The 12,248-nt window shown below is 39.5% G+C and overlaps 1 protein-coding gene across 2 annotated transcripts in view; it reads right to left on the bottom strand.

The window, feature by feature from the left end:
- The window catches only part of usp18 (ubiquitin specific peptidase 18), a 25,325-nt gene extending 13,724 nt beyond the window's left edge, over positions 1-11,601 (bottom strand). The window contains exons 1-10 of one of the 2 annotated variants that reach the window (XM_020616744.1): positions 11,228-11,601; positions 9,165-9,261; positions 8,879-9,021; positions 8,714-8,793; positions 8,495-8,629; positions 7,589-7,684; positions 7,351-7,512; positions 7,148-7,279; positions 6,836-6,879; positions 23-6,180 (exon numbers count right to left, since the gene is read on the bottom strand). In XM_020616744.1, coding sequence (XP_020472400.1) covers positions 6,108-6,180; positions 6,836-6,879; positions 7,148-7,279; positions 7,351-7,512; positions 7,589-7,684; positions 8,495-8,629; positions 8,714-8,793; positions 8,879-9,021; positions 9,165-9,261; positions 11,228-11,342 — 1,077 coding nt within the window. In that variant the 5' untranslated portion in view covers positions 11,343-11,601 and the 3' untranslated portion in view covers positions 23-6,107. Of the gene's footprint in view, positions 1-22; positions 6,181-6,835; positions 6,880-7,147; positions 7,280-7,350; positions 7,513-7,588; positions 7,685-8,494; positions 8,630-8,713; positions 8,794-8,878; positions 9,022-9,164; positions 9,262-11,227 lie in introns of those variants that run through there. The other variant, XM_020616745.1, reaches the window with a different exon arrangement.
- Positions 11,602-12,248: the final 647 nt, after the last annotated feature.

Raw genomic sequence — 12,248 nt, 5'->3', positions numbered from 1 at the left:
ACCAGTGGGGTGTGTGGGGGTGGGAGGGGCATTGTGGAAGTGCAGAAACATGGTGACTTACATGTCAGAGCAGGAGCTTGCTTTGAGGCAGGACGCTCATAGACTGACAGACAGTTACCTGGGCTCATCATTGAAACCATTTCACCTGTAACCTGAGCAGCCTGGCTTCTAAAACGACATCCGAGCTCTCCTGGATTCCAAGTCTGGTGATGAGGAGCTGAAATAAGGCACTAACTGAAAAGTAACGACAGAACTATAAAGACAAGGGCGGGATATCATGTCATATATCCCTGCATGTCATGACCACAGCTATCATGGAGCTGGCACTCGCCTCCCATGAGAGCCAACATCAGCAACCTCCTGCCAACTCCTCTTGGTTGAAAAGCCACCTTATAATAACTATAAATATCCTAAAAAATAATCTGCTAAACAACAGTGGCACCTGCCATTTTGAGTTGACAAAAATGAAAGCAAATCAACCCCGACCTCAGTTCTGCTTCAAATCAAACCAGCCACAATTTTTCTATGCTGTTCACTTACAACATTTTGACTGTTCCACATCTCTTTACTTAGAAAAATCAGAAGATACTTTATTTGTTACACTTAGTCCACCAAGAATCTCAGGGAGGACAACTGAACATGTAAAGAGTGTTGATCAGACTCCCCTTCTCCCACCAGAGAGGAAATTATATGAACTCACTGGGGAAAGATAAGGCTTCTTCCTTGACATGACTGCATATAGTACAGATTCCACTAAAATCACTGCTGTATAGTCACAGAACAATGTAGATGTAAGGACCTTTATTTAATAAACACTAGCCAAAAATCATCACCAAGAGCTGCCATTTTGAAATTTTGAAGACAGACAGATCACAAACCAAAGCAGATCATAAACAAACCTCTAGATGGTTACAGTTAGCATTTACTTCCGAATTTAGGTCATTTGGAATTTGCAGAACTTTTTTTTTTATTATGGAGTAATATGCAGATACATTTTCAGTTATCTGCTCCTTTATCCCATTCACCTAATGTCTTGTGTAGTGTGAGGAAAAGTCATACAACAGACATTTGCTTTGAAGTTTTTCTTGTTATTTTAAAAAATCTGACTTCACCATGGTCACCAGGCCTGCATGTTGGTCAATGAGAGAGCGAAAGAGAATCATTTCCTATTTGAAACCTCACTATGTAATAAAGGGATAGCTATGCAAGCTGGCTTACCACCCCTGAAGCATCCAGAGATTTGTTGTTAGATATAGGACGAGAACAGATGAAGGGCAGTCAGGACGGGGCTTGTTAAAGGGTCTCGGTTTTGACATTACCAGGGAAACATCTTCCCTAACACAGTCATCTCATAGGGGAGTATTCCTGCAATTATAAGGTCAAGTCTGGGAACCATTCACAATCTCTGTCCTAAGCAGAAAAAGAGGAACAGTGTAGAGACAGTGGACAAATTAGTTCCTGTTTAAAACAAGAAGATGAAGCACGTAAAATCTGAATGAAAAAGGCTCCAACACTGTCAAAATACAGAAACCTAAAACCAACATGGCATTAAGTAACGTATACTTTCCATGAAAATAGTATGCGCACTTTGTAGTAACTACAAAATGGATGTAAAAACAATTAAACTACAGTACCTGCACTCTGGCTGTGTAGTTATGAGTTAGCTAGCCGGTGAGGTAGCAACAGCTAGTCTTAACTAAAACAAACTATTATTTACTTAATGATTTCTCATATCCATTATTTGTAATTAAATATCAATTTTGATGAACAGACATTGTGGCAAATATCTCATATATAATTACATGAAGTAGTAACATGGTGGAGGAAAAAAAGTAGCTGAACTTCTGCTAAAACTAAATAATTTCATTGCTTGAATCAGGTACCAGTCACATATCCACTGCTTCCTACTGGTACTTATGTAAATGTAGGTACAGCAAAAGCCCAGATGACTACAGGGAACAAGAGAAGAAGGATTTGACCTATTAGAGGACAGGAAAACCATTATCCTATAGGTATTTTGTAAATACTGAGTTTCTATGAGGTACACTGGGAAATAAAAATGGTGGTAACAACCTTTAAAGCACAGTGAGAGTGAGCACAGCCCCACATTATATTATGTCCTACACACCTTATTCCTTATTGTCACCTGGTTATATAAGTATAGTAGATGAACAGACAGACAACAATTTTCCTAAGCTATAGTTCAAATGGACAAGAGAACTGACAGAAGATATTTTGTTGGTAGATGTTTAGGTATCCAATGCTACAGTGGCTTTGTGAACCTATACAGACTCAGCAGTACTGTGAGCTGAATGCTAACGTCAGTATGCTAACATGTTTACAGTGACAATATTAAGATGCTGATCTGAGTGAGTATGGTGAGGGTGGTGAAAACAGCAGAGAAACTCATCGGGACCAGTCTCCCAGAGATCCTCACCATCTATACTACCTGCTGTCTACGTCATGTGCATAGCGCCCTGTGTGATCAGCATCACCCTGCACATCATTTGTTCCACCTGCTGCCCTCTGGGAGGAGATATTGGTCCATCTGTGCAAGAACCACCAGACTGGCACACAGCCTATATCCTCAGGCAGTGAGGCTACTGAATGAACAGCACTCCGCCCCCCCATCCATCACCAAATATAATCACACTCCACCACTGTGAACTAGTTGGGAGGCACTTTTGCTTTGCTATGCCAGGATTAAGATGTTCAAATGATATCTCATTGTTATTTATAACTGTGTTATTATGACAATGACAATAAAGTATTGAATTTGAATAACACCAAACACAAAGAACAGCTGACGCTGATGGTGATGTCATTAGTTTTGCAGGTGTCTAGGTGGTGCTGGATGAAATAAAAAGTTGCTGTATTTAATTCTGGATGGAACATCAACTCGTGTCTGTTCAAAATTTCATTGCAATCAATCTAACTTTAAGTCATAAAGGATCACTAAAGGTTCATCCTGGGGAGACCATGGATGCATGGAATTTCATAATATATCATCTGATATCTATTGAGATACCTCATTCAGGTCCACAGAGCCATGCTACTAATTAAAAAAGACATAAAACAATAATACATCCATGATTACAACCTCTGTATCTGTTACAGTTTGTTCACAGTTCAACTTCACTGCTTTGTATGACAGAACAACATGCAGGTCACTCTTTGAGAAGCAACATGAAATGACATTATTATTGTTGAGAGACAGAGGGCTGGAATACTGGTTAGCTGTCGGTTGTGTTTCAAAAAGTCAGGCTTAGGCATTTATGTAAGCCTGTGAAATCCTCCATATAAAAAAAGGGAAAATTTAAAAGTGGTTCTCAAACAGCCAAATTCCATTTTCTCCTCAACACATCACAGTGGTGTGCTCACCTAGTAACTGGTAAACACACATCAACAATGACTAAAAGGCATTAATAGACCTTGAAATATTCTCCAAAGAAAACAGTTAAAATGTTGCCACTCTGCAAAGCCTGAGAAATATCATCTCTGCTGCTGCTGCAGGATACGTGCCTACTGGGGCTGCGTTCCCCCCAATGGATCTGTTTCACTTAGGCCTTAAAGGTTTATTGTGTCAATCGCTATCACAGTTGGAGAAATGATACCCAAACCATACAGCATAAGGTGTCCTTGGCCGACTGGCTAACACCTAACCAAGATAAGGAGTTAAAACTAAATTGCAGGGATTAAGCTCTGCCATAAAGTGTTGAGGCCAGAGCTCAACCTCAAACAATAGAGCCGAAGATCTCATGCATGTGTGTCACATGCTTGAAAAGAAAGTAAGACGTACAGTCAGACTTTATCTCTCGGGGTGTGCTGCCATTGGTAAATGTCAGGGAGGCGCTGGACAGGTATTCATCTGACATCTACTTGACACATGGTCATACAACGTGAATTATTAATTAAAACTTGAGAAAGGGATGAACTGGTTCTTTGGAAAAGGATGAGTTATTGCATTATATTCTGATTCTGATGTTTCTTCAAAAATTTCACTTGGCCTACCTATCCTGCATTGAGAGGTTAGGCTAAAAAACAGCAACACCTCCCTGTACTGTATACAGAAGTATACACCAACAGCAGCATAATGTACCTTCTCTACATGTATTAGCTTTGCAAAACAGTTAACAAAAAACTGAAAATTATAACTGCCACAAAAAGAGGATTTATTGCAGGACAGTTGTATTAGACTGTGAGCAGTGTTAGCTGTGTGTGCCTAATAAACTGGCAGCTGACTGTATCTTACAATTGTAGCTAGTTACCAGTTACTTTGCACATCCATGTTTCACATACAAACATAATCAACAAAATACTGTGCATTTATAGATTATGTAATGAGAGAAAAAGCAGGTAAATTTGTTGCACCACAACCAGCTTCAACATTAAAATGCTGCTCACACATGTATCCATTAATAATGATATTAATCCACCCATTTGATATTTGTAGTATAATGACACTATGAGCCATCCTGCATTGTCAGTACATTAAATTTGACTCATTTTATTTCAAAACTACATTACACACATGTTATGTCCAAATTTTTACATACACAAGTTTTCAAATGCAGGACTTCTGCTTGTAACATACTGTTTTGACTACTTTTACACATGTATAAATCTACAACAAGTGATGTTTTGGCCACTAGAAGTCACTGCAAACTATGAACATAACTGACAAATTAACAAATTTTAAGTGGATGACAAACGTGTTACCATACAGATGCTGATGTACACATCCATTAGAGCAACACTGGCATGCATTTTCAGTATTTCTGACCACCTGGCTAATATTTGTCAAATATTCTCTCTCCTTTTAGCTCTGCTTTTGGTCCTCACCGACTCAAAGGAAATATCTATGTTCTATGTATTTATCTGCTATGTCCATGAGCTAACGTTAGATGCTAGTTTTGGCTGCCATTTGGTGCTGGGCATGTAGCATACTGTGGATTTGAGAGGGATTTTGTTCCTGGAAAACAGTTGCCTGCTGTATAACGCTAAAAGAGTGATAAACTGAAACTGTTCTAGGCCAGAAACCAAAACACGAAGCTGATAGATGCTAAAATGCCTGATATTATGTGACAGATAAAAATAATATACAATAATGCTTGAAAATCCATCCAAGTACCCAATTCTCTAACACTTGCATTCATGTAAAAATGTAAATTTTCTCTCAGGATACGTTAATATTTATTATTATGACTATTAGAAAAAGGTTAAAGGAAACAAACACAGTGTAAAACACCTAACCATATTCGTGACACTGACTCACACCTAGACACAATGTGTACATCTAGCCTTGGTCTGGCTGTGGGAAGAACATACCCCTATACAGAAAGCTGTGCCTGGGCTACATGGCAGCGAGATGACTAAGCATGAGGCCCGCTGCTTGTGGCACTGTGCAGACATGTTCCATTCTGTCAGACCTCTGCAGCATATAGGGACCATTTCACACGGCCCCTCAGCTCTTGGCCAAGCAAGTAGGAACTTTAGAGACTCTGCTGACAGCCTATCCTGAGCACTCAAGCATTGCCATGTTTAACCTCTTTTTGTAAGACGGATTCCCCAATACATTTTCAAACCCTTATAAATACAGCACAAGCAGTTTTCACTAGTATAAGCTCAGGTGGCAGCAGATGTGCTGCTGTGGTTAATTGTGGCAGATCATATGAAAAAAATGCCTTCATTGTTCTTTATGAATGACTCTTATATTACACATCAGTGACAGGAAAAAGAACACTGATTCCTGTTGTAGGTATTTCCCCCAAACAGTGAATATATAAGGTAAGCATGTGCTTCAAACAACCCCCAGTATCACTGAGCGTGTTCACAGTGCGTGTGGTCTGAGGCTGGGAAACCATTTGGTCCTTTGAGTCTTGGACACCACCTAGTGTTGTTTGGTAGAAATTACTGTGCTGGTGTAAATTATACATATTACTATGAGCTCTTGGAGTTAAAAATAGTAATATAAAACCATTCACCATACAATAAAATCAAAAGTTGTTTACTTCATCAAAATAAATGTTTAAATTCTTTAAAATGTTGCTTCCATGTTGATCCTGCATTGCACCATGTCCCATATTAATTCATCTGCATCCACACACTCAGCCAGACAACTCAGGTTGCTCTTCCTCATCTTGTGAACATTTTCTGTACATTAACATGTATGCGGTGTCTCTGAAAAAGTAACAGCAATTATATTTTTAAATAGAAATTCTACAAAACAAAGTTATGCTTCTTAGAGATGTCACAGGAGAAGACGGTAAGAAAATTCCAGTACTATAAGCAAGAAACAGTACGTTAGGCCAAAAGCTGTTTGTTGATGAAAGACAAGGCAACATAATAGACAAGATGGATTTCCTCTGTTTAGGAGTTTGAAAGCCCCTGTGGCAAAAACAAGCCTTTAATCTTGACTGAAGAACAGACAATAAGGCTTTGTCTAAAGATCTGAAGCCGTTTCCGCAAGTAGACAGATTAAAGTTCCGTGATGTTAGAGGAAGTCAAGCATTTATGCATTCCAAATTATTTAACAGTGAGAGAGAATTTTTTCAATACAGGTGAACACAGACAACTGGAGATGTTACAATATAAAGAAATAAAAGTCTGACTAGCTCTTTGTATTAAAGGAATAGTTAGACATTTTGAGAAATACATTTGTTTGCCAAGGGTTTGATGAAAAGACTGACGCCAATGAAGCAGGAGCCAGGAGATGGCTAGTTTAGCTTAGCATAAAGACTGGAAACAAGGGGAAACAGCTAGCCTGCCACCATTATCTTCATGCACTGTTATTACAAGACAGAACAGACATAAAAAATGTTGCTGAGCAAATTACCTGCGCTGCCCTCCATAAGATGTCTGTACCTTTTCCCAGGAGACCTTTGTTTTGGAATGAAAAGCTAGAGTTAATCACAAGTTTGCATAAAAAACAATTACACTAGTATCATCTTCTTGAAAAAGTACATTAAAAACTATAAATTTACAAGCTATAAATGTTTCATGTTCACAATTTTCACAATGTACACTTTATATTTTAATTTATACAATATACAGTATTTTTGAATAAACATCCTAACAGCCTTGAATATGAGGTTTATGAGAAATAAACCACATTCAAGTGAGAGAGATTTTGTCAGATTGGACGTACCTGCTGCACGTCGCTGTCATCTGCATAGTACCAGTGTTGGTTCATCCTGTGGCGAACAAAGGCAGTATAGTGCCCACACATTGCAATACCAGAGTGCACTACCACTGCATACAAAGAGTACTTGCATTGAGTCTGGAAAAACAAATAAATGTTTAGATGACAAAAAATATAATATCCAAATTCTAGACAGGAAATACAAGTACCTGGGCAAAGTCTGTGGCGAATGCTTCTGGAGCAATCTCAGCAAAGTCAAAACTTTCTGGAAACGTGACCTTGCAATTAAGCTTTCGGGTGTGACCAAGGCTATTTCGAAACCGTTTCAGGTGCATGCACAAGATACGGGGCAGGGAGCGCAGTTTAACACCCTGAAAGATAAATAAAATCACAGAGCTGATGATTGTTTGCTAATAGTTTTGTAAAAGTACTGAAACCAAGTCTCACCTGTTTAGATGGAGTCTTCATTCCACATTTTGCACAAAAGCAGCAATTTATACCTCTCAGCTCCTGATGCTCAAAGAATGAGGTCAAGCAGCATTCCTGAAAAGGGTCATGTTAGAGATAAGTTGGAACTCAGGAATATTTCAAGTCTGATATTATGGAAAATATTTGCTTTATTTCTAAGAAGAGAAAATCTAGACCGCTCTCACAGCTGTAAGGTAATTGTGAAATGGCAGACAGTTAGCACAGCTTAGCATACAGACAGGAAAGCAAGGTCATAAAAGTAACAAAATCCACCAACCAGCACCTCTAAAGCTCACAAATTAACATATTATCTCATTTATTTCATTCATACAAAATCTGGAGTGTACAAATTTAGCTGTTTCATAGTTATGCTCCAGTTTAACAACTGCTCCTAGCCAAAAAAAAAAAACAAAAAAAAAAACAATCCAGTACATAACCCTCACCTACAGCTTTGCATGCAAAACTGGGAACAGCCTGGCTCTGTTAACAGGTTAAACAAAAACCATCTACCAGCACCTCCAAAATTCACACTTTAACACATTATATGTTGACAGTTTAACCCATACAAAAACCCAAGTATAATAATGACATAAGGCAGTTGCATGGAGTCAGAACTACAAATTCCCATTTTACACTTGTATTCTGACATTGATTAGTGAATTGAGATATAATGTGAGCTTGCAGACTGTTACTTTTGATCTGAGCTCATTTCCCCTTTTCCAAATCTTTTTTCTAAGCTGAACTAACTGGCTTTTAGTTGTACAGTAGATTTACATTTCATATAAAGGCAAAGAATATTTCAGGAAAAAAAAACATGGGTCTGTTTCCAACAATGTTTAAAACATTCTTTAAACAATCTAAATCTGTGCAAAAGAGACAATGCACCAGAGAGTTGTGATCTTCCTTTATAGGCACAGACAGGTGGAGCAGGTAGTTCATCCCAGTCTGGACGCTGCTGCACTCTAAACACTGCAGATGTGTCTCCACAGAAATCCTGTACAGCTTCTGGACTTCAAGAGCCTGGCAGACAAAACAAATGCAAGCAAATACAGATCATGTCTTTCAGACAAAAAAAATCTAAAAATATCATTGATGAAGACCAACCAGTGCCTTGTCATCTATCTGCTGTTGCATGAAGTTCAGGATGGAGAGGAACACCTCATCAGCATCGTGCTGTATATTAACTGCAAAACAGCATTCTCACGTCACACTTTGTGAAATAAACCACATCAGCAGGAGACGTTTAATGTGTAAGTCTGTGGTTCTTACGCCGAACACGGTTTCTGTCCAAACAGTGGAGGAAATCACGATGAGGAACAGGCTGAGGAAGGTCGCTCCTCATGGCTATGAGGACTCTCTTTAGTTGTAGGGGGATGTTATGACTGTCCACACTCATACCAGCTGTTTTCCACCTTGTGCAATTCATAAACCCTCATTAAAGTTTATTTTTTAAGACCTGGGAGAACTTTCTCAGCCCATTTTGGTTTGTAATGTACAATTTCCAAAGTTTTTACAGGTTGAAAGCATTGTATTAGAGCATTGAATCTTCGCTTACTTTTCTAGCAGGTCTGTTAGTTCCCAGGTAGCAGAGAGGGTCTGCAGTAAAGTGTTCACACAGCAGGACAGATGATAATTGGTGAGGCCTCTCATTCCTGTGACAGAACATCAGAAACATTAAACAACAAACTGATGCCATCATTGGTTCTACCTCTGCTAAAGGCCTAAAGTGGAGCTTTGAATGTGCAGGCAAAATGGCCTAAACGTAACCGTGTCAAGTCCTGATGCTAACTGCTCTGAGTACAAATGTCAACATCCACCTCAAGTAAATACTTAATCAAAAAACTGTTAACAAACTGATCATTTTTATAGAAGACCAAGCAAGAAAGTTGTTTGGTTAATTGGTTTAAGGCCCAATATACAGCAGATGACTACCAGGTTTATTTCACATAGATCCAGGTCAGGTTCAGTCTTTGTTTTCTGTATCACTGGTACACACAGAGGATTTATTAGCTGTGAAGATTAAAACAATCCTGTTAAATGCAGTATGAGACAGTAGGAACTGACGAATGGGATAGAAATGGTTACAGATTCAAACTTTTAGATTGTAAACACCCAGGGACCCATGAAATCACTCATCACGTTGTAACATGATATAACCACTGTTGAGGTCCAGGGACCCTCAGGAAGTTCACTGATGTTTCTAATTCTCTAAGGATTCATAAAAGAGTTTCAAAAGAAAAACAGCTGTTTAAACTTTGCCATCCTCTAGAAAACAGTACAGGCTATGGTCAGACAAACACGTGACCAGAAAAACAGAAGCATCTCTGGGAAATGTGCTTTAAATCACACATAAACCAAGTCTCTAGATCTGCCTTCTTTCACCTGCGCAATATTGCAAAAATCAGGAGCATCCTGTCTCAAAGTGATGCTGAAAAACTGGTCCATGCATTTGTTACTTCCAGGCTGGACTACTGTAACTCTTTACTATAAGTATATCCCAATAATTCCCTAAAAAGCCTCCAGTTAATCCAAAAGGCTGCAGCCAGAGTACTGACAGGAACTAGCAAGAGAGATCATATCTCTCCCATATTAGCTTCTCTCCACTGCCTCCCTGTAAAATTCAGAATAGAATTTAAAATCCTTCTCCTAACATACAAAGCCCTTAATAACAAGGCTCCATCATATCTTAAAGACATCATAGAGCCTTATCATCCTAACAGAGCACTTCACTCTCAGAGTGCAGGTTGACTTGTGGTTCCTAGAGTCCACAGAAGCAGAATAGGAGGCAGAGCCTTTAGCTATCAAGCTCCTCTCCTATGGAACCAACTCCCAGTCTCAGTTCAGGAGGCAGACACCCTCTCTACCTTTAAGATTAGACTTAAGACGTTCCTTTTTGATAAAGCTTATAGTTAGGGTGGATCAGGTGACCCTGAGCCTTCCCTTAGTTATGTTGCTATAGGCCTAGCCTGCTGGGGGGCCCCATGATGCTCTGAGTTTCTCTCTTCCCCTCTCCTCTCTCTCCCTATGCTTCTATATGCCACCATTACACATCACTAACTCTGTGTCTCCTCTCTCCCGTAGTGTGTCCTCTCTCTCTCTCTCTCTCTCCCTGTACCTTTCTACAGGTTGCCCTGGCCCTGGAGCTCTATGTTTCTGATGAGTCACCAGCCACATCGACCTGATCAGTGTTTGGTCAAGGGGGATTTGTTGGGTTTTCCCTATGTAATAATAGTGATAACAGTAAGGTCTAGACCTTACTTTGTAAAGTGTCCTGAGATGACTTTTGTTGTGATTTGGCGCTATACAAATAAAATTTGATACTGTAATAGTACAAGGTCAGGCGACTTCTTTCTATGTGCTGTCTCAGTTCAGTTCTATTTGGACTTGCATTGTTGTTGTATTGGCCTGCATGAAGACTTTTCCAACACTGCCACTTTAACATCTACGGAGGACCAAAACATTAGAAATACTTCACAGTACAGTCCAATACAACTACAGTCTGAAATTGCTAAAAAGAGATGAACTGACACCTCTTTAGCAGCTAAAGTCAGAAGTATTTCACAGTGGTAATTTACTGTATACCGCAGGCTACTGTGCCACAGTGTGCCGTCTACTTGCCGTAGTGGAGGTCCATCATTCTAAATACTGAAGAAAGCCTCTGGATCCCCTTCATCAGTGCAGACTGGACTTCACGGTGTAGCCTGAAGATCTGCAGAGTCGTCGTGCGCCGCATGCACCGGATTACTGACAGCACAGGAGCCAAACCTGCCGAGAGTGAAACGCTCCTGTCGTTTCAGAGGAAACATCGCCGTCACATCCACAGCCCATACTTTCACTTTTGTTTTACGCGTTTCTACTCGCTGGGTGTTTAGCTGGAACCGAAACTTACAAGCTGTCCTGCCCAGACTAAAATAAAGGAATTCAGCATATAAGCTCTGTTTCATTTACAAAGCTTCTTCCGGTTCTTTCAAACCAGGAACTCACAAAGACGATGTAGACCACTTAGATTTTATAAAAAATAACCGTGCTGGTTTATTCAGAGGATCACAGGTAAAATTAACATTACACGTCCAGATCTCTCCCACCACCAAAACCTGCTCGCAGGCAGCTTGGAAGATGAAAGACCCTGAACCAAAAAACCTATACAATATTAATCATTTGGTTGGGAAAGCCCATACTACGCAGGCACGTCAAACCGTGACGTCACCTGATATGCCAGCCTGCAGCTGACCATAACAATAGTCAAAACATGAGAAAAGTCAAGGTGTGTGGCTGTTGATTAGTGGTGTGTATCTAAGAACAATTTGACATGACATTTCACATTAAGAAAAATATTATGATTAGCATTACAGTTAATAATAACAATCCTCCCTGCCTGCAGCCTTTGTCTGATTTAATTAGCCTTGGCCTAGATGCAGTCTGCAAGCACATCAGAATAACTAAGCATTTAACAGCCTGAGCTAGACATCCTGGCTACACTAAACATTTCTAGACAACAAATCTCTGAATATCTATCTAACTAAGAAATTACCTAACAAGCAGCACGACGAAGTGGAAACATTTTACAGTTTGTGTTGGGCTTTTTTTAAGTTACGTTTTACAGTAGCTCAATTGCTTAATTAATAAATTATAACGTACA

This window comes from Monopterus albus, unplaced genomic scaffold, assembly GCF_001952655.1.
Source record: "Monopterus albus unplaced genomic scaffold, M_albus_1.0 scaffold178.1, whole genome shotgun sequence".
NCBI classification, from domain to species: Eukaryota; Metazoa; Chordata; class Actinopteri; order Synbranchiformes; family Synbranchidae; genus Monopterus; species Monopterus albus.
The sequence above is the reverse complement of the archived record's forward strand: the minus strand, read 5'-3'. Positions and strand labels throughout refer to the sequence as shown.